The sequence below is a fragment of the Gymnoscopelus microlampas genome (assembly GCF_963454915.1).
Source record: "Gymnoscopelus microlampas genome assembly, chromosome: 17".
NCBI lineage: Eukaryota > Metazoa > Chordata > Actinopteri > Myctophiformes > Myctophidae > Gymnoscopelus > Gymnoscopelus microlampas.
In genome coordinates, this window is record NC_139954.1 from 25,133,721 (window position 1) to 25,158,833 (window position 25,113).

Below are 25,113 nucleotides of genomic sequence, written 5' to 3' on the forward strand. Positions count from 1 at the left end.
GTAAAGTTAAGTTGTCTCTACAGAGGTCGTGGCGTTAAAAGCTACCTCTCCAAGATATCAAAGAGAAAAACCAACATCATTCATGACTAAAAACTGTTTTCTCCAGTAATATTATACTATTTGCTTTCTAAACAATTATGTTATGATATGTCTGACGTTTCCTTTGTGTCGGCAGGTTGCCTGACAACCAATTAACCAACCAATCACAGCCTGGCTGTCCCTTCGCCATATGGGATCTAGACTCCGCCCTAGACAACGAGAGTGAGGTAATGTCCGGTCTAAACCAGGGTTGCCATGTCTGCTTATATTTAAGCGACTTTGGGCTTGTTTTTCTGTAAAATCGCTTGTAAATATTGGTAGTTGCTGGTTGTAGTTTTTTGGGCCTGTTTCTAAAGTGTAGTTGCTTATTTGGGCTTGTTTCCTGATGTTGTTTAACCAGTGGTTCTCAAACATTTTCACGTCAACGTCCCCAAAATTAATATTTGTAGACCCAACCTTCTGAAACTATTTTGTGCCAGAGACCCCCATAAAAGGTTTTGTGGATTTTGAAAATCATTCAAAGTGGATTTGGCTACATTTGAACTTTTCCCCAAGATTTATCTTTGAAAATAGCAGATCTAGATCTCGCATTGTGACGCGTGTGTGAGCTTGTAGATCTGATATCTTCAAATAGCCAATGTATAAAGGTTAGAGTGGTCGCTTCTTTGGTGCTTGTAATCATAGACCTGGCTACTTATTTCTCTCGCCCAATCTGGCAACACTGGGTCTGACTCTGAGCGGAAGTGAACCAGAGCTAGCCGTAATAAATAAAATGGAAGTAAACACTAAAACCGCTAGTTGTAAATGTATGACTCAAACGTGCCGAAATTGACCATGTTTTGACTTTTTTTAATGACCAGTCCCGAAAATATTCCATTCTTATACTCTACGCGGTCAGACCCACCGTCTTACGTCATCAGTTACAGCGACGGAGTAACATATAGGCCTATATAGAGATATCTATCTATCGGCTGGCTACTGTCTGCGAGACGTCCATTCTCCACAACCATTACATTATTTTAAGAAAGGACGTCCCAACCAAAGGACGAAGAACGGAGATCTTGTTTTATTTGCTCTTACTGCGTGTCCTAAATCGGCTGTTCGTCTGGCCGTGTGCCAAGATGCCCGAGGTCCGCGAGCTCTCCGAGGCTCTGCCAGAGATGCCCATGGACCCCATCACCGGGGTGGGGGTCGTAGCCTCCAGGAACAGGGCGCCCACCGGCTACGATGTGGTCTGTACGACGACGGATGGCCTGGACGCCGATCTGTGGAAAGATGGCCTTTTCAAGTCCAAAGTGACGCGATACCTGTGCTTCACAAGGGCTTTCTCCAAGGAGAACAGCCATTTAGGTAACGTTCTGGTGGACATGAAACTGATCGACATCAAAGACACCCTGCCTGTGGGGTTCATCCCTATCCAGGAGACCGTTGACACGCAGGAGCAGGCCTTCCGCAGAAAGAGGCTGTGTATTAAGTTCATTCCACGGGATTCCACGGAGGCGGCCATCTGCAACATCCGTATCCTGGGGAGGTCCAAGCAGGCCCCGCCACAGTACACCTTCATCGGGGAGCTCAACAACATGGGGATCTGGTATCGCATGGGGAATGTTCCCCGGGCCCAGGACTCTGCTGGGCCCACTCCGACCACCAACAACGTCCAGAACACCAACTCCACCTCGACTCCAGCCCAAAACGCTGCCACCCCCATGCCTAAGCATATATCCATGACCCTCCCAGCCAGTTTCAGAGGCAAGAATGCTACCAGGCCAGACTATGAGCACCAAAACTCCAATCTTTATGCCATCACAGCAATGGATGGAGTGCCTTTCATGATCTCCGAGAAGTTTGCCTGTGCCTCAAGTGACCTGCAGCAAGTGGATCTGATGGGCATTACAATCAAGTCACTAGATGAGATTGAAAAAGAATATGATTACAGTTTCCGCACAGAGCACAGTGCGGCAGCTCGTCTCCCTCCCAGTCCCACACGAACCCCCATGAGTTCTGAGGCCTAAGAAACAACTTACCCATCCCTTTCATCGACTACTGAGTTGACCACCAACCAATAAATACACAGAAAAGTAACCAGCTACCCTGCTATATGAGCGAACTCCTCCTTTCTACACAGACTCCATTTTATTTTCATTCATTTAGTTTAGTAAAATAAGGTTGTACCTTGCCCTTAAAGTTTCTGTACCATGACATAAAGAGGAGGTGAAAGAAGCTCCCTTCCATGTTTCAAAACATGTTATAGTGTCTTCTCTGTGACGTTTCTGTACTCTTCAAATATACCGGAGGAAACTGTTACAATTACAAGGGACAACTTTAAATTGGAAAAGAATACAAAACAATTTCAAGACCCCCGCTGTACTGCGTAGGTCAACCGTTAACCACTAAACACTTGGGTTTTAAAACTGGATGGATGTAGGACTCATTCTGGGACAGTGCAGATCCATCATGCTCAAGGCGAGTGTGAAAGAAGATTCACCCATTCACTCCACAAGATCCATTTGTTCTTAATATTAAGGAACTGAAGTTCTGTTCCCACTGGTGTGCAAACGTGATCATTTTGTTTCTGAGTAAATTCTGAGTAAAATTTTATATTTTTGGGAGCAGGACAAAATCAGTCGCATATTTTTCCTTTTAAAAAGTTTGATAGTGACAGCAGAGAGAGAGAGGAAAGGCGGGAGAAAGAGAGGATGACATGCAGCAAATGGCCTCCGGTTGGATTATCGGATATGACCTTTTCCTACTTTTTTTTATCGACTGTTTGAGGTTGTGAGAGTAGAAGTATTTACTTTATTTTTTGCTCTACTTTGCTTTAGCTGCTGGTCTGTATTTAGTCATTAACTAGTACTCGAGATCAAATCCATAGGAAAATGGGAGGTAAAGCAACATAAAAAGTGTACGTTTGGCTAATAATGATCATTGTTGATCAATCAATATTATAATATACTGGTGTTATTGTGAGTGCACTGTTATTTAGTCTTTTCCTTGTGCTTTCATTTGCCGCAACTAGTATTCTATATACCACTCTTATCACTCTGGTCTGAGCCATGCCCATGGATTTAAACAGACCCATAAGTACTGTAAAAAAAAAATAGGGTAGGCTAAGCAAGCATTTCTAGGACACTCTGTAAAGATGGTTCTATTGGATACCACTATTTTGCCGTTAATTCTAGCATTTACAACAGTAGATTGTTCTGCTTTTTGCCAGCATTTTCAAAACTGCAAATGTTGTATTTGTTTTAGTGTGTTTTTCTTTACCCACACTAATGTGATGTCTTGTGGCATCTTCGTTTTCCTAAAGAGCCAGTTTGCCAGTGGAGCTGTTTTTATGGGTGAATAGGAAACATTTGATTATTGACAGTACTGAGTTTTAACAAAATATTATACGTTTTCATTTTACGAATTAACATTTGCCCACTGTTATGTTGTAAACGTGAATAACGTAATTTTTATGTGAATTTATCTGTTAAAATATAATTCTTCCAAATGTGCACATTGAAAATACATTTTATAATTTGATGAACCTCTGAATGGTTCCGGTACAGTAGCATCCAAATTAGGTTCTTGCTGATTGTAGAATGACAGGTTGCAGCTAATTTAGAGACTAGAGAGGCTTTGAGAATAACCTGGATATTTTGAAACTAGATTATTACCTTTCTTTTGACACTTGAAGCATGCTAATATACTTTTGAGGAGCTGTAGAATAAGAAAGGTGGAATAAAAATAACAAACTCAAGTGTAAAATGCATTGCCCTGACATTCTTATCGTTGTATGCAGCAACCTACCTTTTTACACATTTCATAGTAATCGTGCAATGATGAAACACAGCTAATGTATTAGGATTCTTTTGAACCTGTATCCAAATGTACTGCAGCTCCTACATTTCATTTCATTTAGCTTTGACTGCAGCAAACCTTAGTTTTCTGGTCAGTCATCTTCAGTTTACATTAATTAACCTTTATTTTCATGCCTCCAGTATTGTCTTCAGCACCTACCAATGTTCAAAAACCCTTTACTGTACTGTACATGCGCTGTCTTGACCATTTGTTTGTGCTGATATGTTAAGAAATGAAAATGTTTAGCAAAATCATTTTAATTTAATCTACTATCCACCTGAGCTATCATTAAATACTGTTACATGCATGGGTTAACCACATATACTCATTTATTGTTTGTATGATTTCTAGACTTAAGTATTTTGATCATTTTCTCTCAAATGCTATATCCATTTTGGTGTTTTCAGAACAAAAGGGATTATCATAGGTCATTTAGAAGATTTGTGAATTCTGCTGCTGTCAAGTGATATTCAACACATAAGGTTGAAAATATACCGTGCTCATGACAATAGTATATAACCTGGTTTTGTTTGTGATGGTAGTGTGTCTGCCTACCTACTCTGCTCTACATCTGTACCATTTCTAAACTTGTTTAAAAAACAAAAATCTATTTGATTGAAAACTAATATGGTTTATGTCTATTAACAATGAGTAACAGCACTGACTGTTTTGGTTACACCTTGTTATACATCCTCTTTGCATGATGATTCAAGCTAAACTGCTAATGTTGATGTTGGTGATCTTTGTTTTGTAACCTATTGGATAGGTCATAAGACATTGCTCTGCATGGACACTGTTTAAAATGAAATAAAATGAAAATAACAAGATTAACGGTGCTGCCACGGAAAGTCTATACAATAACAACAACATTGTTTTTAATGGACAGAGCATGGCATGTTGGAATGTTCATTAAGATTAGATTGTATATAAGGACAAAACGTCTGTGAGCGAGATCATCAGTTTTATATGTAGCATTTAAGAATTGAGAGAGCCAGAGGGAGATTAGCAAAAGCGGGCTGTGGAGTAACACATTTACGATTCCCTTTCCTATCACAAATCTTAAGACAATCCTGTGTCTGATGAAATTCAATTATGGAATGTTTTGGGAACTGAACACAATTTGGAAACATTTTGTGGTCAAAATACGTCATATAATTAAATCTGTGTCATCCCCACTGTTTTTCTTTGCATAGATGATAGGAATAGACACACCACTAGGAGGGACTCACAGCAAAATGCACATGGTTTCGATTAGGAGAGTGAAAAAAAAAGCTGAGACTCAGTTCACTTCCCAGGGACATAATGTTTAAACGTGTATCTGAGCATTTGTGTGCGCATGTACGTGCGCGCATGTGTCAGTGATAGATAAAGTACACAGTGGACCTCTGTCAGATCATAGTTTCCTGACTTCCAGAACAGACTGAGTTCCAACCCCTAGATATGAGACTTTTTTCCTGGGCAGGAGCTCCTTGCCTCTTGCCTGTCCTGGTTCTTCTCACTGTCCTCTCAAACATAAGAGCTCATGAGGACAAACTAAAGGAGAGACACTACTATATTGCCGCTGTTCAGATTGACTGGGACTATTCAGGCGATGGACCACAAAGGTAGGGTATCTTTATTATGTTTATTATGTTTACTAGATGGTCTTGTCTCCATGGCCGATATGCTTAAAATTAGATGTAGCATTACATTTATTCTTGTATAATCACTGCATAGCATGCAATCATTTCATATTTTTTTTATTTTTGTTTATATAAGAGGTGTATATTTTGTGAACAACTCGGGTAGGGCAGTCAGGCAATTTGGAATGGACATGGATCTCATTTGCAACTATTCAGGGTCATTTGCTTTGATAATCTGAATTAAAAATGTTTTTAACATTTGGGAGGCTACTTTAAACGTGTTATTTATTCATTTTAAATGCTCAATCATTGTTGGTGTGACTGATATATGAGAATATGTGATGCAGTTAGTCACTGTTCCATCCCCCCTCCACCTTTATACCAGGTCTGGTCCCACCCATAAGAAAGTGGTCTTCAGGGAGTATGAGAGAGGCTTCAAGCAGGCAAAAACTCATCCCTCCTGGTTAGGTAAATTTGCTGTTGTCTGCTGCCTGTCTGAATTTCATCATCACAAACTGCTTTCTGCGTTTCCCAATCCAGGCCCCACCCAGACAAATAAACATGTGGAAAATAACTGAATTGTCACAACAATATAATGTATTACTTTCTGCAGCACACACAATTAGAAGGATACTGATTATGAGATATTAGACTAATATCCCACTATCCTCTCATCACATAAATAGTGCTACTAATTTAGCAGTATTACAGTATGTGAGGAGCGCTAGTGGGCAGAAGCCTTAATAAACTTTAACCCACTTCTCTGCAGGTCTACTCGGACCCACACTGAGGGGTCAGGTGGGAGAGGTCATTGTCGTCACTTTCAGGAACATGGCGGACAGGCCATACAGCATCCACCCACATGGGATCGCTTACGGGAAACAGTCGGAGGGTTGGTACCGTTAAACACGACTACACATGTGTCATGGCTGTTATGGCAACTTACTGTGGCTGATGAGGTTCACCCATCTGTTAAAACACGGAAGAACACCAGACGTGCTATAAAAAACTAAGCAAATGGTTTCCCTACTCTAGGTGCTCTTGATGTACTGATTCATTTAAGTACACAAACTTGGGCAATAGACAAACAGCTGTGTTTGTCTTTTTCTGCAATATTAACTAGGAAAAGCAAATTAAGGCAGTCGACAGTACTGAAGTCCAACAGCATGCCCTGTTAAGCCAAAGGAAATAACTGTCTGTGTCATTACATACAGACAATAGTAATAAGAAATAATTTCCTGGGATTGTGGTTCAGGGGGGTTGAGACTAATCACTATTTAATTAATATTCAATGCACATATTAGAGAGTGCAGAGGAAAACCTTGTTTTGGTTTATATTTGACAACGTTTAAATACATTTAACACTGTACAAAACACATGTGCCATCAAGGATGGCACATGTGTTTTGGCACATGTTAGGTTTATTTCAATAACTGAAATTGCGTAACAGACTTGTGACTTGTGTACAGGAAACTCTTTAAATGATTAACTGTGCTACTAGGCTTAAACCTCCAGCATGTTTTGGGCATGAGTCAATTGTTTATCGACTCCAGTTGACACAGAAAGTGATTGCACCCCTGCACTTGTATTTCTTGTGCACACTGCCAGTAGGGCAAGGATGTACCTCCATGCATTTTGTTTCACATATTTATATATTTGAAATATTTCACATTATTAATTTTGTAATGGAAGTCAATGGATTTCCGCTGAAACCTTGCCAAATATGGAGTCATACGTCATAGATATGTCATAAATATCTGACGGCACAGACTTTCCCAGATACAGAGTTCCACCCATAGTCCGGGCAGAGAGAACTGAGTATATTTTTTTGTTAATTAACTAGAGGGTCCGCTGTGTCCCCCTATCCGCTGCGCGGTGCTTTGTGTTTGTTGGTCTCTATAATATATAAAGCCATAATAGGAGATGTTCCCAATGGAGCTATGCCCAAATATGGAGTGTGTTGTCTGACCTCACTTGGGTCTCGTTGGGCAGTGGTCGGCGATGACGCTAAGGAACAACATGGCCGACTGTAATGTTGTGAGTTTGTGTTGGCCGCAATTAATTATGCTGCGAGGGGGCAGATGTGTGCTGAGCAGTATGAAGTGGCCTACAGACTGCGCGTAGTAATTCTGCACGTTGTGGCGTGTCTTGTTAGTGACATTGATATGTTGTTTTTGTGTTTAGTCCCACACAGTGGCAGGTTTTTTTGGGGGGTTTTGGGTTTAGAAATGTATTATAGGATACATTTTCTTTCCTGGATCATGATGATGAACATTTTTGTTCTTCTTTCCCAGGAGCCCAGTATTTTGACAACACGTCACAGAAGGAGAAGCAGGATGATGTGGTACAACCCAATGGAGAGCACACGTATTACTGGGAGCTGACATCAGAAGTGGCCCCCCAGATAAATGACCCCGACTGCCTCACCTACACCTACCTGTCCCACTTCAGCATGGTGCAGGACTACAACTCAGGCCTCATTGGCGCCTTGCTCATCTGCAAGCCAGGTACAGTATAATGTATGCAGCATGCATCATCATCTGGAGGCCGGAAACAGTATTTATTCAGCATGCACCATAATCTGCAAGACAGATACATATTCAGCATGCACCATAATCCGCAAGCCAGGTACTGTACATTATGCAACAACATGCACCATGTTGTGCAAATTCCACTACACGCTTAATGAACATTGGTGAGATGAATCACTAAACACAATCACTCTCAGTCTTGTTTAATGTTTGCAAGCGTCTTGAGACCTTGGGGAGTGGTAGATTACAAGAGTTTTTAAGGGAGGGCATTTCACATACACACAACTCTATTGTTACTAATGACCTTGCTTGCAATAGTTCAACATGACGGAATGCAGACAGATAAGAGTGAACCCCACTAGACAAGGGCTTCTGTCTTCAAAAACAATATACAGTAAAATGTTGATACATTGTTTGGGAGGAAATGAGTTCTGAAATAGTATTCCAATACAGTATTTAGCCCATACACTCTCACACACACACATTCTCTCTCTCCCTCCATCACGCCATACTCTCTTCTTCCTATCTTTTATTTTCACTCTCTTCCATTGTCGGTCTGTGTGTTTGTATCACTGTCTGTCTTGTCTATCTCTCACTCTCAACAGGCAGTCTGGACGAGTCGAGGGAACAGTTCCGGTTCCACCACGAATATGTGTTCCTGTTTGGAGTGTTTGATGAGGGACAGAGCTGGTACCGCCAAGGCCACGGCACAGACAATCAAGTCAAATACACCATCAATGGATACACAAGTGGATCCCTACCCGGTCAGTTAGTCCAGCCTAATTTATGCTCCGTCCCACGATGGTGTCATCTGTGACGTGTTTTGAGCTCTTGTAGGTCTGCTATAATTTGTGGTGTGTGACACCAGGTTTACTTCACATATCGGGCTTTGTGGTTCATATTGCCTGATACAATTATTTTTATGATTGGTTAATCTGTCAATTCATCTGTCAATTTCTTCTCCATTATTTGATTAATCAGTGTGATTAATTTAGAACCTAAATGAGGTGATAGAGTACAACATGATGGTGAATGATATTCATATTATCTAAATGCAAAAAGACATCTTGAAATTGCCCAGCAGTTAAAAAGACAAAGTTCCATTTTATAATTAGAAAAAAGATAAGTCATAAATAGTAACATCACTAAACCGATTAATTCATTACTAATTAGACTTAATTACTTATGTGATAAATGTTCTGTCAGTTGATTAATTAGTTCAATTCAATCCATATTTCACCCCTAGACATTTCAAGTGAAATATCCAGTAAACTCAAGAGAAAATAGATAACCCGTGGCTTTCTCTCCCCCACAGATGTCAGTATTTGTGCTCACAGCTCTGTGAGCCTGCACCTGATGGGCATGAATTCAGAGCCTGAGGTGTTCTCTGTTCATATGAACGGACAGGTGTTTCAGCAGGACGGGCATAAAGTGTCATCTGTGGGCCTGGTCAGTGGTTCTGCCACCACCGCCAGCATGACAGCTGTTCACCCTGGCAGATGGATGCTTTCCTCACACACCACCAAACACCTGGAAGGTATGTTCTATTTATCATCTGGTATCTTCCACTGTATAACTTCCTGTTCTGTACAGCACAAAAATGAAAAGGAAAAAGTTGGTAGGCTATAAGTAAAAAAGAAGCACAGATACTGAGTTTATACAAATGCTTGAAATAAATTCCACCTCCTTTAAAAGTAGAGTCTATCAAGATAATAATATAAATGCAATAAAGTACCTTCAAATGGACCTTTACTGCAGTTTTATCAATAATTGTTTCCCTCTAGCTGGCCTGCATGGTTTTGTGGATGTGAAGTTCTGTGCTGGCTTTGATGAACCCAAGCAGAGCCTGACCATTCAGGAAAGACGTGAAAGCAAAGTGTGGAAGTACTACATTGCCGCTGAGGAGCTCCTCTGGAACTACGCGCCCAACATGCCAGATTCCATTGACAAGTAAAATTATATTCACTGATTTGATTTGATTAATACTTTAACTAATTTTACATTACATTTTTTCATTCACTATTATTGTTGGCGTGTCATTTCCAATGCAACATGCATTTCTTGCCAAATGCCATCTTTACCATCTTTATTTTTCTATTATTTGAGCTGCCCTGAAGTGTTGAGTGGAAAACGATTGTACTGAAGCTGCTTGTTTGTCTGTGTACATGTCACTCTATCCACAAATCATTCTTAGGGACTACAAGCTCGACTACCTGACGCCAGGCTTGAATCGCATAGGCGGAAAATACAGGAAGGCGTTATACACGCAGTACACAGATGATACGTTCACCGTGAGAGCAGAGAACCAAAAGAGGAAGGATGAATTCGGCATCTTGGGCCCGGTGATCAGAGCCCAGATCAGAGACGTTATCAAGGTGACATCTCACTCCCACGACTCACCCTCTGACTATAGCACATAAATACTGTCTCTCACCAGTGGTGTAAAGTAACTAAGTACATTTACTCAAGTACTGTACTTAAACTTTACTGGAGTATTTCCAATTTTCAGTACTTTTACTTCCACTACATCTCAGAGGCAAATACTGTATATATTACTTTTACTCCACTACAATTATTTGAAAACTTGAGTTACTATTTGCTTTTTAGATTTTGATTATTATTACAAAACCTACATTAACCACTTCGGCCCTATACACATTTTGGCCATTTGAAAATAGCAATGTGTCGCGACGCATTATGAGCTGCTATTTTCAAAAGATTTGTATACATTTTATATATCTGAAAAACATTCTGCACAATGTCTTATGATCATCAAGTTGTTGTTTTTTATGTTCATTCTGCATTATTAGTACTTTATACTTTTGGTACTTTAAGTACATTTTGATACCAATACCTTTCTAGTTCTGGACTTTTGTAACAGAGTATTTCTACATTGCAGTATTGATACTTTTACTTAAGTAAAAAATTTAGTACCTTTTCCACCACTGGCTCTCACATCCATCTGTCCTGGCACTTTGTCAGATTTACTTCAAGAACATGGCCTCCAGGCCCTACAGCATCTACCCACATGGACTGACCATAGAGAAATCAGAAGAGGGGGTCAACTACCCTGCAGGAGGTACTGTGTCTTTCTGTTGATGGTGTTTTGAGAGGCAACATTCATTCATCGGACACAGCCAAGACCAAATTGCAAATTGCAAATGTAATTTTCAATTAAATGGTATACAACAGAATAGCATAGAATACTATACAACAATGAATTGAGCATCCTTGTACCTTATTCTGACATGTGTCTTTACCATGCGCTTATGTCTAATATATGATTTCAAATGTTATGTTTACGTCAGGGCACATACCCCATTTGCCCTTGCAGTTATCCATCATTGAATAGAGATACTTGCCTGTGTCCTCCCAGGGAACCAGACTCATGGCGTCCAGCCAGGCCAGACTCACATCTACACGTGGAAAGTGGTGGAGCAGGACGAGCCATTGGATGGAGACTCCCGGTGTCTCACACGCATGTACCACAGCGCGGTGGACACACCTCGAGACATCGCCTCAGGACTTGTGGGACCGATCCTCATCTGCAAGAGTCAGTCCCTCAATGTCAGAAATGTGCAGGTAATGAAATCACACGTTTCACACAGACACTGCTAAGACATCTGCATTATGCAACTTTGTCAGTAAGATGACATGGTAGTTGTCACTGTCACCGTGTGTCACTATTACAGAGAACTTGCAGTGAGCTATAACAAACAAAAATGTGAAAATGATTGTATAACGTTTACAACAGTTATAACAGTATTAAAGCTGCACTACGCAGGATTTTTAGATTTTCAAGGTGGAACAAGAATCAAAACAAGAATCAAGAAGGGGTTTATTTGTCACTCACTCATACAGGTACAAGCAGTGACATGTTGGTGTGACATTACCAATCGCTGCCACTTGTTACATGTTACCTCTCGCTGCCACCTGGGGCCGCCAAAATACACTAAGTGTGAAAACTCTCCTGTGCAGCTTTACTTTCCTTAGATGAACCCAGTTTTTATGTTTATTCTTTTATAGCTGAAATCAGACAAAGAGCAGCATGCCATGTTTGCAGTATTTGATGAAAACAAGAGCTGGTACATGGATGACAACATTCGTACCTACAGTGATCGATCCAGAGTCAACAAGGCAGACCCAGACTTTTATAAGTCTAATGTTATGCACAGTGAGTTTTGCTATAAATCATTGTCCTTTTACTGTATAGTACTCATAATGCAAAATCTTATTCACCATATCACATCATAGGCCTACCATCTGTCATACAAGCAGATTTGTGTGATGTATTTCTTACACCATTGTATTTTCTTTTTGTCCCTGCAGCGATCAACGGCTATGTGTTTGAGAGCGGTCAGACCCTGGGCTTCTGTAATGGTGAGATTGCAACGTGGCACATGTCCAGTATAGGAGCACAGGACTACATCCAGACAGCCACCTTCTATGGACACACGTTTGAGCTGAATGAACGCACAGAGGACTTCCTCAGCCTCTTCCCCATGACTGGAGAGACCATCTCCATGAACATGGACAATATTGGTCAGTCATGGCTTACAGTGACTTGTTATGTAACATTGCACAGTTGTTTGTAATCTGTGCAATTTGTAATTATCAGATTAAATTAATTATTTTTAGCATTTGCGGCTAAAACAATCCTTTGGTTTAGCATAGATGGGAGTTTAGTGTCAGCTATGATGTCATCACAGAGAAGTATGCAACTTAAACCCTATGTACTTCATTTACCAGAGTCCCCCTGGGGTCTATTATTAGGCCCCCTCCTTTTTTTCCTGTACACCAAAATCTCTTAGCCACGTTGTGAGCTTGTAAAACGGCTATTTTCGTCAAATGTTCGGTTCCAGAGTAGGGACGCTAGGGTCAAGTGGCTAATTTGGCTAAAATATAGACCACAGATGATCAATGCATGCTGTATGTCTCCTTTAAATCAGGCATCTGGCTCTTGGCTTCCCTCAACTCCCATGAGACAACCAAAGGGATGAGAGTAAAGTTCCGGGATGTGGAGTGCTTCCGTGACTATCAGTATGAATACGAAGACTATGAGGGGGGCAACAAAGACTTTATAACTTGGATAAGTCCAGAAGAAGAGGAGCTTGAGAAAAAAGAGGAGGCGTTAACGTTAAAAAACATGAAGGAGGAAGAGTTGCCGGTTGATGATTACACAGCTATGTTTGCAGACGAACTCGGCCTCAGGTCTCATAAGAACAAGTCCAAAAATTCGGATATGGAGGAATTGGATCTCTCCAGCTTCGACAATGGTGTGTCTGAACGTGATGTGAACGCCACTGTCAACCTGAAGTCTGTCGCTAAGAAGGGACAGATGGAGAATGACACCGTTCCTTCAGAGCCTGAATCAAATAGCACATTAGACTCTGACTTGGTGGTTGATGATTACACGGCTATATTTCCAGACAAACTCGGCCTCAGGTCTCATAAGAACAAGTCCCAGAACTTGGATATGGAGGAGTTGGATCTCTCCAGCTTCGACTATGGTGTGTCTGAACGTGATGTGGACGCCACTGTCAACCTGAGGTCTGCCGCTGAGAAGGGAAAGATGGGGACTGACAGCGTTCCTTCGGAGCCTGAATCAAATAGTACAGTCTTGGAGGACAAGAGAACTAATTTAACACAGAAAAGTGTAAACCAGAGTTCTGTGAACATGATCCAAGGTGAGGATTCGGAGGAGAGAATCACCAGAGGAGATGTCTTCTACTACTCTGAAACTGATCTTCAGCCCATTTCCAACACCACAGAGGAGCTGGTGCTCCTGGATGCAAATGCCAAGATGGAGTCTGCATCAGATAATGAGACCACCATGAAGGAAGACCTGTCATCTGGTCAACATGTCTTATCAACACGTCTTGTCAACACAACAATTCATAATGTGAGTTTGTCATTTACTATGGGTAACATAACTACAGAAGCTAGCAATGTTACAGACACATTATCAGGACATGCTAGCTCAGTCTTGGAGGACAAGCAAGTGAATCCAACCCAGACGAGTGTAAACCAGAGTTCTGCGAACATGACCCAGGTTGAGGATTCAGAGGACAAAATCACAAGAGGAGATGTCTTCTACTCTGACACTGCTCTTAACCACACCTCTAACACCACAGGGGAGATGGTGGTCCCAGATGCAGGGGCCAAGACAGGATATGCATCAGAGAATGAGACTTCCATTTATGAAGACCTGACATCTGGTCAAAATGTCTCATCAACAGGCAATGTATCTCTAACTGCAGTTTCATCCATTGAGAACATAACAGCGTTGAATCCTAATGCAACATTAAATATATCAAAAGATGTTGCAAACCATTCATTGGCCAATTCCAGTGCTGAAGCTTCAAATGTTAACACCAGCAATACGGACAACTTCAACCTAACCAGCACTGAAGTGATGGTGGAAGGACGCAGTAATATGACCAGCGTAAATGGTACGCAGGACACCACAGTGGGACAGGAGTATGGAAATCAAATTAATTCATCTTCAGAAGAAACAAATTCCAGTGTTAATTCCCGTGAACTTGAAAATAATATTAGTATATCATCAAATGAATCTATGGCTTCGTCCGACAGTAGCAGCTCTGAGGAGGGGAGTGAGGAAGTGGTCATCTACCTAAAGAACAACAGCTCGGAAGCGATCATAAATACCTCCCTCCACTCTCAGGAACACAGCTGGATCTACAACGGTACACACCAGACGGTCCCCATGGAGCTGCCCGACCACATGATCAAGTATATTTCAAACGATCCCCCGAAGTCAACTGCTCCACCGACTCCGACCACAACAAAGAAACCCAAAAGGACGGTGAACCTCAGACAGTGGCCGCAGAAAGGCCACTCCATGAAAACCAGGCGGAGGAAAGCATACAAGCCCCAGGCAAGGACTGGACTACCAGTCCTGCCCTTTTCTCCACGGGGCTTAAACCCAGGACTGTCCCCACGTGGGTCACGGCCCACCTCCAACAAGCCACAGCCCATCTCTAACAAGGAAGATCTGCTCAACACACCTGTGGTCATCGGTGTGCCACGGCCCGATTTCAGCGAATATATGTTTTACGTACCTGGGGAAGACCCAGATCATCTCGACCTGTCGGAGGACGTCAAAGAGAACGAGTACGAGTATGTGTCCTACATAGACCCCTACAGTAGCCACAAAGAAATCACCCTGGATGAGACTACTAAATACTACCTAAAAACAGCTGGCACCAACGTCAAAACTTACTTCATTTCTGCAGAAGAGGTAGTCTGGGACTATGGCGGCTATGGACATAGGTAAGCACTGGGGTAGAATGACATGCACTGTCAAAAGAAAGATGGCATGTTTGAGGATATTATTGCTAAAAATGCACAATGCTACTGTGAACAAAGTACAAATACATACATACACTATCTCGTTTCACCACAGGAGGCAAGAGAAGACGCTTCAAAGCATGGACGAAACCAAGTTCACCAAGGTTGTGTTCCGACAATACCTGGACAGTGACTTCACCACCCCAGATATCCGGGGTGAGCTGGAGGAGCACCTGGGCCTCCTGGGGCCCCTCATCAAGGCCGAAGTTGGACAGAGCATCTTGGTAAGCTTACCAAGCATCAGTTTGAAGTTATAGTGCAGCTACAGTTTCACACACAAGCATCCCTAAAGTAGCGAAAATAGCAGATGTACAAGCGCACAACCCGTCGTTATGCAACGTTGTGAGCTTGTAGATCTGCTATTTTTGCACGACAATGTCATATGACAAAGTATAACATATAGGCCATTGATTTATGAAATATCATAAAAAGATGAAATATTGAGACAGCCATGATGTGCAAATAACTAAACTATGGTATATGACCTAAAATAAATCTATCCACTCACCACCTGGTCTTCCTGGATTGTAGGTGATCTTCAGAAACAAGGCCAGTCGTCCCTACTCCTTGCACCCGAATGGGGTTACCTATAACAAGCAGGCCGAGGGACTGGAGTATGATGATGAGTCTAAATACTGGTATAAATATGACAATGAGGTTCAACCCAACTCCACCTTCACATACCTGTGGAAGGTCCCTGACAGGGTCGGGCCAACGAAAGACGAGTCTTCCTGTCGGACCTGGGCTTACTATTCTGGGGTTAATCCTGTGAGTAAAGTAAAATAGAGTAACATTCCTTCAAAGTATTCCTAGAAAAATTACTTTTGTGAATTGAACGTCTATCATCAGATTTTGTTTATTATACAGGTACATTACGGGAAAAAAAATATTGTGGAAAGTGAAACGTTCATTGCACATGAAGTGAAATATTTCAAACCTTTTTTAGTTTTATGATGATCATGGCATTCAGCTCAAAAATCCAGTATCTCAAAATATTAGAATATTACATTAAGGCCAATTAAAACATTATTTATAATACAGAAATGTTGACCATCTGAAAAGTAGGTTGTTCATTTATCCACTCAATACTTGGTCTGGGTTACTTTTGAGCAAATTACTGCATCAGTGCGGCATGGCATGGAAGCGATCAGCCTGTGGCACTGTAAAGGTGTTATGGAAGCCCAGGTTTGCTTTGATAGTGTCTGCATTGTTGGGTCTGGTGTCTCTCATCTTCCTCTTGACAATACCATAGATTCTCTGGGGTTCAGGTCAGGGGAGTTGGCTGGCCAATCAAGCACAGTAATACCATGGTCAGCAAACCAGTTACTAGTCGTTGTAGCACCGTGGAAATGTGCCAAATTCAGAAGGTTGACATTTCTGTATTATAAATCCTTTTTCCAATTTTTATTTTGTTCTTATACAATATTCTAATATTTTAAAGGAAAAATAATAATACAAAATGACTAATATTTATTCATTTTTCATGAGCTACTGTATATACCGTAATAATCTAGATTAATAGAAAAAAGGTTGAAATATTTAATGAATTTAGAATATATAAATGTTTCACTTTTTGAATTACATATAGAAAAAACTTTCCCACAATATTAAAAAAAGAATATGCACCTGTATATCACTGAATATTTTTGTAAGAATTATTTCTGAATGTAATTAAATAGTAACAAAGTACTATAAATACTCCATTTTCTAGGAGAGGGATATCCACTCTGGTTTGATTGGGCCTTTGCTAGTGTGTCGGCAGGGCACCCTCCCTCATGCGACTGACATGAGGGAGTTTGTGCTGCTCTTCATGACCTTTGACGAGACCCGTAGCTGGTACTATGACAAGAACCGTGAGATCATGGAGAGGACCAACCAAAGGGCAGTCAGGGACCCCAACTTCAGAGAGAACCTCAAGTTTCCCTGTAAGAGCTTCCATAATTCACAGATTTATATTCTTTTGATATCTGAAAAAAACACCACAAACACATGGTGGCAAAATAACCTATGTACAGAGTAACATCCTCAGTGTTGGGTTCATGCTTAGCATCTCAGAATTCAATTACCATAGAGTATTTTACTGTGTAGATTTCAAAAGAATATAGCTGACCATCTGAGTCAAATGCTTAGGCATCTAAGCATCTAACTATTAAAGGTAGGGTAAGGGTAACTGATATATTTTTGTTAAAATAAGTGTTAAATAGCTCATTCTCAATAGCTCACTCTGATAGTACAACTTTAGCTCTTTATAACATTAGCAAACACTCCATAGCAATAATTACAATCAGAATATAGTGCTTTAACCATTTAACAACCCCCCCCCCCCCCCCCCCCCGTTCCATCCGAGAGACATAGCAATACAATGTCTCTCGGATGGAAAGGGATGTTGCTGTTGATCACTATTGTCATCACTGATGTCTCCATGTTGTGTCCCCCAGCCATCAATGGCATTGTGTACAGCCTAAAGGGGCTGAGGATGTACACAGACCAGATGGTTCGCTGGCACCTGTTGAACATGGGATCTCAGAGGGACGTTCACAGTGTCTACTTCCACGGACAGACCTTCCTCCACAAGCAAACAAAGAGTTACCGACAGGCTGTCTTCCCGCTGTTGCCTGGTTAGCACCCTGTCCATTGCAGTCTGATGTATTGGTTTTCCGAATTTCAAATCACCAGCAGTCACAGAAATGTCTTTAAGGTGCATTTTATTTAGGTAGGCACGGTCACGTGCCTACATGCAGGTTTGTGTTCTTACAGCTGCGGTATAATATGCAGCTTCAAAATTATTTCATATTGAATAATAATTAAAGAAAAATATCCTACTATAATTCTAGTAACCTCTGTGCGTTTGTAGTGGAGGTGAAGCTACCCGGTTCTCCTCACTGGCTGGACCAATTGCTCTGATTTTGCACACAGCCATTGACCATTACCATCTGAACTTAACTGTGAAGCCCGTTTTTCGATTTCATCAAATCTCAGCTTCTTATTAGCGTTTTTGTGTCAAACACTGTCGCCATGGTTACGGGGCTGCCCAGCTATGGGACGAACTGCCTCCCGGGTTGCCAGATCATGTGCGCATATCCCCCCACGGATGCGCTGCGCCGACCGGGTATGGTCTAGTATATACAAACACAGATGGTTATTCAACTCTTATGTTGTATAACTGACAGCAATGACTATTGATGTAACCCAAAATAAGCACTGTAACCCAAAATAAGCTAGAATATGTCCCCTTACCATGTCATTTCTGTCCTAGGAGGCTTTGCCACTCTGGAGATGAAGCCAGCCAAGCCTGGCCTTTGGCAGCTGGAGACAGAGGTTGGCTTCAACCAGCAGAAAGGCATGCAGACACTCTTCCTGGTTCTAGATAAAGGTACAACCCACTTAACACTAGACCACCAAAGTTAGAACACAATTTCGTTACTTCGTATTCTGTAACATTGCTCATGTATGTTTTCTAGAATGTGACCATCCCCTGGGACTAAGTTCAGGGAGTGTGAAAGACAATCAGATCACTGCTAACCATACCAGAGGTAACCATGCTGTATATCTCCCAGTAACAGATCTTTTATAATCCTACTGTATCACAGCCACAGTGGCCTGTAAAAGTATTGCATGGAAAATAGATTTTTTAATGAATTAATTTTAATTAATTTTAATTCATATGAATTGAACTAATCTATCTATTTTTACCACAGCCCTTTATTACTCCCCTTATTATTCTTTCTTTCTGTCTGTCTTCCTTTCGTATTGTTGTCTGAGTTATCACCTGCGATACATGCTGAATAGAAAGTAAATTAAGAAACAAAATACTTTTACTTACTCTAAAGAGGTCTACATTTAATGGGGATATATTCATGTAAGGGGTCGGGCAACAGAATAGAACAAAATAATAAATACATTTCTGCCTCTGAAGGATACTGGGTACCTCATTTGGCCAGACTGAACAACCAGGGTAAATACAATGCATGGAGCACAGAGGGGGAACACAACTGGATTCAGGTACTGTGTGTGTGTGTGTGTGTGTGTGTGTGTGTGTGTGTGTGTGTGTGTGTGTGTGTGTGTGTGTGTGTGTGTGTGTGTGTGTGTGTGTGTGTGTGTGTGTGTGTGTGTGTGTGTGTGTGTGTGTGTGTGCGCGCGCGCGCGTGGGTGCGTGCGCACGTGTTTGTGCGTGCATGCGCGTGTCTCTGTGTGTATGTCAGTGTATGTGGGCATATCTATATTTGCGTGTGCATGGAAGAGAGGACGCATGGATGCATGACAAAGTATGTAAATGCCGTTCCTGTTTTGATATCTGCCCATGTGTCTCCCCTGTCCCTTGCCACAGGTGGACTTCCTGCGGCCAGTGGTAATCAGCCAGGTTGCCACCCAGGGAGCCAGGCAGATGTTCCACTCGCAGTATGTCACCAACTACACCGTCTCCTACAGTACCGACCGCAGGAAGTGGTTCTACTACAAGGGCGATAGCAACAGATTCAGGAAGGTGGGTGGAAGCTTAGCTTACGCCAGTCCACATAATGAATAACTGCTCCTATTAGTTATGATGAGGAAATGCAAAGGATGAATTTCAGGTATGTGCAAATGTAAAAATACCCCTTCAACAATTAAAAGGGGATGCAATTATTATTATCATCATCATTTATGATTATGATTATTATTATCCAAACACATTTTAAACTACAACCTACCCTACAGTATAATAGTTTTTAAACCTCAGGAAGGTTGAGGCCGAAACACGTCAAGCGTTCCCAATACATGAGAATGTTTATCTGAGCCTTGCATCCTTTATTTTGTCGCTTTTTCCACTTGGTGGTATTTGATTCAAGTTATATTTATAGCTGAGCTGCCACCCACTGCCTAAATAAAAAGACATCCAGAGGAAGCGCACCTGCTTTTTTTCTTACCCTACCGTATCATTAGTGAGCATCACCCTCTTTCATCCCTCTCTTATCTTTCTCTCTCTCTCTGTCTTTCTCTCACACAATCCCTCTCTCTGTCTACCTAGATATTCCCTGGGAACCAGGAAGCCTATGATACGAAGGTGAACACCTTCTTCCCTCCTCTGATTGGTCGCTTCATTAGACTCCACCCTGTCAACTCTTACAACAATCCCACGCTACGCATGGAGTTCTATGGCTGTGAGCTTGACGGTAAGAGATTGTAGAGAACGCAACTACAGTACCTTCTTTGATGCGTGGTGAAAGTTCTGCAAACTATCAGCTGCCTCTGATGTGACTCCGTCCCCAGGTTGCTCAGTGCCCCTGGGTATGGAGAGCAGGCTGATTGAGGACGGCCGCATTAAGGCCAGCTCCACCGCCACCAGCTGGTACTCTGGACCCTGGCAACCGTCCCTGGCACGGCTCAACATGCAAGGCACCATCAACGCATGGCAGGCTAAGGTACAAACGATTAGACACAAATACACACAGTAAGAACATGCGTGATTCAAATGGCCGATGGAGGGTCAGTAACTTGTATTTACCATCCCCATCTGTTGTTCTGCCGTTGTGCTTGGAAATGCACAAAAACATGATGAGAGATGAGAAAAATCATCAATCATCAATCAAAAATCATGATGAGAAAATCTACTTTGAATCTACATAGAATACGTTTTTGGCCACGATGAAACACCAAAACACCAATTAAAAGTGTCAAATAGATTGTACACAAAAAAGCCGAAGCTTGTTTCCATTGTGGTCCATTAAACATCACAACACCCAACTGACCTAAACAACCAAGTAATAAATACAAATATAGACAGTAAATAACAGTACACTTACAGTCCAGCCAGGGTATATGTTTATCAGTCTGACTGCTCTCTCTCTCTCTCTCTCTCTCTCTCTCTCTCTCTCTCTCTCTCTCTCTCTCTCTCTCTCTCTCTCTCTCTCTCTCTCTCTCTCTCTCTCTCTCTCTCTCTCTCTCTCTCTCTCTCTCTCTCTCTCTCTCTCTCTCTCTCTCTCTCTCTCTCTCTCTCTCTCTCTCTCTCTCTCTCTCTCTCTCTCTCTCTCTCTCTCTCTCTCTCTCTCTCTCCAGACTAGTAATATGCACCAGTGGCTACAGGTAGAGCTTGCCCATGTGAAGAAAATCACTGGCATTATCACACAGGGTGCCAAATCAATCGGCACTGAGATGTATGTGATCTCCTACGCCCTGCAATACAGCAACGATGGCGTCCACTGGAGTGACTACACAGATGATCCGGACTACATGTCAAAGGTACGCCAGGCCAAAGTCCCATCATTGCACAGACTTACAGTCTTTCGAGACAGAGTGTCCTGGTGGCGCTATAACAGGCTGATGTGTAAGCTTTGGGGCCGAGGTTCTTCCTTGGCCTCCAGGCAGTGTGCGTGCAAAGTTTCACACTGATCGGTCCAACGGTGCCATATAGATTAGCTGCTCACAGAAATCTGCCTGTTATAGCGCCACCATGAGGCCGTTTTGAAGAATTTAGGGTGTCATTGTAGGGAGATTAGTTGCTCAAAGACAGAATGACACAGACACACGGATGGTTGATGATTGAAATCATTCAAAACATGTCCATCACCTTTCCATTCCAGACGTTTATCGGGAACACGGACAACAACGGTCATGTGAAGAACTACATCTACCCTCCCATCTTCTCCCGCTTTATACGAATCCTCCCCAGGAGTTGGAGGAGTTCCATCACCATGAGAATAGAACTGCTGGGCTGTGACTTTGAGTGATGAACTTGCACAAGACGGGGGGAATAAAACATATGCTATGCACCCCTTAATGTACCACGCACAGTACAAACGTACACTGTATGCAAGAACATGCATACCCCCACCTACACACACACACACACACACACACACACACACACACACACACACACACACACACAGTGATGCACATGCAGCCCTGGAGAAGGAAAAATAAATTCCAAACTCAAAGTTAACTTGACACATTATATAGTCTGTGCGTGCAGTCGCAAACAAACAGGCATATCTATAGGATCAAATATCCACGTCTTGCTTTTAGGCCATTCCCTAAACTCATCGTGAAGTGTACGTGAGAAGTTCAAGAGCTACAGTTAGCTCTACTGTATCATAAATCAGTATTCAAACCGCCAGGAGAACTCAAGTTACATTCTAGGTAGGAACGGATGCTGCAACCTAAGACAGTGTTATTGCCTTTTCCTTACATACTGTAGGAAATATATTGCCAAATTTACACTTTTATATACATTGCATTGTGTCACGAATGAATGTGAATGAATGTAAATATGTAAGTAGTATAAGTTTATTTTATTTGTCAATAAATCTAATTACCCTTCAGTTTGTGATCTGTATGCAAAAGACTGGATAAATTATGATGGCAAATAACATTAAAACCTAGAACATTAAAGGTAAGATACCTTTGACTATCTAGAGAGAAACATGTTATACACATGGCGTGGCTACAATGTGGATACCGGACATCATGTGGCAGGCCTGCCTCAGTCATCTAGTGGTTCCCAAACCTTTTAGCTCAAGACCCAAAATTGAAATTCGCGCTGCGTTGCGAGCTTGTGGATCTGCTATTTTCACTACTTCTTAAACGTTTTTTTTTAATTATTATTTATTCAGGGAATTTTTTTTCTTTTTTTATTTATGAAATATTTTAGAAACATTTTGAAATTGTTTTTAATTGATGAAAATTTGTGAATTTATTTTGTTTAAACTTGTTTTTTCATTATTTTGAAAAGAAATTTCAATGTAGGAAACGAAAAAAAGGGGATATTTACTCACAACCCATAAAAATGTGTCCGCGACCCAAATATGGGTCCCGAACCACTATTTGGGAAACAGTGATCTATGCCATAGATTCTATGATATCACATTACTCAGAAAGACTGAGTAATGTGATGCCTCTATAATTGGCACACACCCTCTGGTCCCCCTTTTTGAAATGTTGAAGAGATGTGCCATTCATGTCAGACCCTCAACATCCAAAGCCAATTCCCACAGACAGACAGACAGACGGACAGACGGACAGATTGATCGATCGAGGGGTGAGAGCGAGAGAGACAGAGAGAGCGATAGCGAGTTATTTATTCTGTTCCCACAAAAATATACAGAAAAAATAAAACATATTTTGGGCATAGTAATGAATGGTGATTAGCCTAATCATGATTATTTAATTATTAATATGTCATTAATCTGATTTAAACATTTTCACGGTTTACAGCCAGCCCTAATACATAGATAGATAGTTAATTCCTTCTTTATATAAGACTTGCTTGGCTATATATTCTTCAGACTGGAAGCTTCCTGCTTGGATCACACCATATTTGGGAATGGTTGGTGACATCACACCCCAAAGCACAAAGTATTTATTTGCTCACAGATTGTAAGAAGTATAATATTAGATGTTCCAGTGGATCGGTATTGTGTTCCAGTGTTTACCCGAATGGATAAGGGAAGTATGGATCTGACACACAGCTTTGGTGAAGCTGGGTCTGGTCAGTCGGCAAGTTCTACAGGTCTGCTGACTGGTCTTCCTTCGGAGGCCCTGGAAGAGATCTTCATGAACCTTCCTCCCCATCAGCTGGTCTGTGTTTGCCGGTTAGTGTGTTGTGAATGGAAAGAACTGGTTGACAGTCAATCTCTGTGGAGAGAAAGATGTCGAAGAGAGGGATATATTCTCTATGATGCCACCAAAGTACCCAGCGACTGGAGACTGTTTTACTTCTTGTCTACAAAGAGACACAATCTTCTCAAGAACCCAAGAGCAGAAGAAAAATTTGCTGGCTGGAATATTGTGGACAATGGGGGAGATAGATGGAAAGTTGATGATCAGATAGTTCCACATCCTCATAAGGCCATCCAGAAGGTATTTGTCACCTCTTTTCGCATGTGCAGAAAGTCCCAGCTGATTACTCTGAAGAAAGAGGGTTATGGCCCCTCATTCATGGACCTCTTTCAGCCTGATATCGCAATATCTGATTGGTATGCACCACGTTGGGACTGTGGTAGTATATATGAGATTCGTGTTGAGTTGCTGGATAAAAGAAAGAACCCAGTTCAGACATTTGCTCCCGACACTGTTCGCTTTAACCAATGGAATGATCAGCAATGGAATCACATCTCCCATGTGTTCAAGAACTATGGACCAGGGGTGCGATATATATATTTTATTCATGGAGGCAAGGATGGACAGTTTTGGAAAGGATGGTATGGAATTCGGGTCACCAACAGTTGTGTTGAGATATGTCCATCAATGGACAGGTAGCTCTCTGAATACTGCTGCTGCCCTTACCTCCAAACTTCCTTAATCTGCCTCATGTTATCTGCACTGATTTTGAATGTGGAAATATCCATGTGAAGTAAGTATAGTTTTAAGTTAGATGTGTCCCCTGACACTAGAGTAAATGAAGGCTTATGCAAAGCAGTGGTAAGATGAAACGACACAAGTCAGTTGCATTCAGTTATTCATGTTGTGTCTTTATGGAATATTGCCACAACCTATAAGTAAAATTAAAACATGAAATAGAGGGAGAATTTCTGGGTGCAACGTGGGTTAGAGGTGCCCTCTGGTGACTAACTGAGGAGTGTTCTTTCTACAGTATATGCTAATCTCCTCCACACTAAATGAACAAGTACATCCAAAAACACTGAGGTAAATAATTAGACCCTACAACAAAGACATTGTCCTCTGAGCCACCACAACGTGGTACGTGTTATATACTGATAATAATAGCAAGT

General features: G+C 41.6%; 3 protein-coding genes across 3 annotated transcripts; all 3 read left to right on the forward strand.

Annotated features, from left to right (window-relative positions):
- Window positions 1–771: 771 nt before the first annotated feature.
- On the forward strand, window positions 772–2,623 carry LOC311064722 (multivesicular body subunit 12B-like). Its single transcript, XM_084084646.1, has one exon. It carries the CDS (start codon window positions 1,161–1,163, stop codon window positions 2,049–2,051), a length of 891 nt encoding a protein of 296 aa, XP_083940772.1. The 5' UTR covers window positions 772–1,160; the 3' UTR covers window positions 2,052–2,623.
- A 2,699-nt stretch (window positions 2,624–5,322) lies between these two features.
- Window positions 5,323–22,309, forward strand: f5 (coagulation factor V; the record flags this gene model as incomplete). Its single annotated transcript, XM_084084201.1, has 25 exons — window positions 5,323–5,486; window positions 5,890–5,972; window positions 6,274–6,396; window positions 7,799–8,011; window positions 8,641–8,799; window positions 9,351–9,572; window positions 9,820–9,985; window positions 10,230–10,410; window positions 11,018–11,114; window positions 11,412–11,617; window positions 12,062–12,209; window positions 12,365–12,577; window positions 12,985–15,328; window positions 15,462–15,630; window positions 15,938–16,174; window positions 17,118–17,331; window positions 17,845–18,024; window positions 18,663–18,779; window positions 18,868–18,939; window positions 19,323–19,408; window positions 19,734–19,889; window positions 20,412–20,556; window positions 20,654–20,805; window positions 21,440–21,622; window positions 21,964–22,309. 25 exons carry the CDS (start codon window positions 5,323–5,325, stop codon window positions 22,108–22,110), a joined length of 6,177 nt encoding a protein of 2,058 aa, XP_083940327.1. The 3' UTR covers window positions 22,111–22,309.
- Window positions 22,310–23,818: 1,509 nt separating this feature from the next.
- On the forward strand, window positions 23,819–24,640 carry LOC311064372 (F-box only protein 6-like; the record flags this gene model as incomplete). Its single annotated transcript, XM_084084203.1, has 1 exon — window positions 23,819–24,640. One exon carries the CDS (start codon window positions 23,819–23,821, stop codon window positions 24,638–24,640), a length of 822 nt encoding a protein of 273 aa, XP_083940329.1.
- Between the last annotated feature and the right edge of the window lie 473 nt (window positions 24,641–25,113).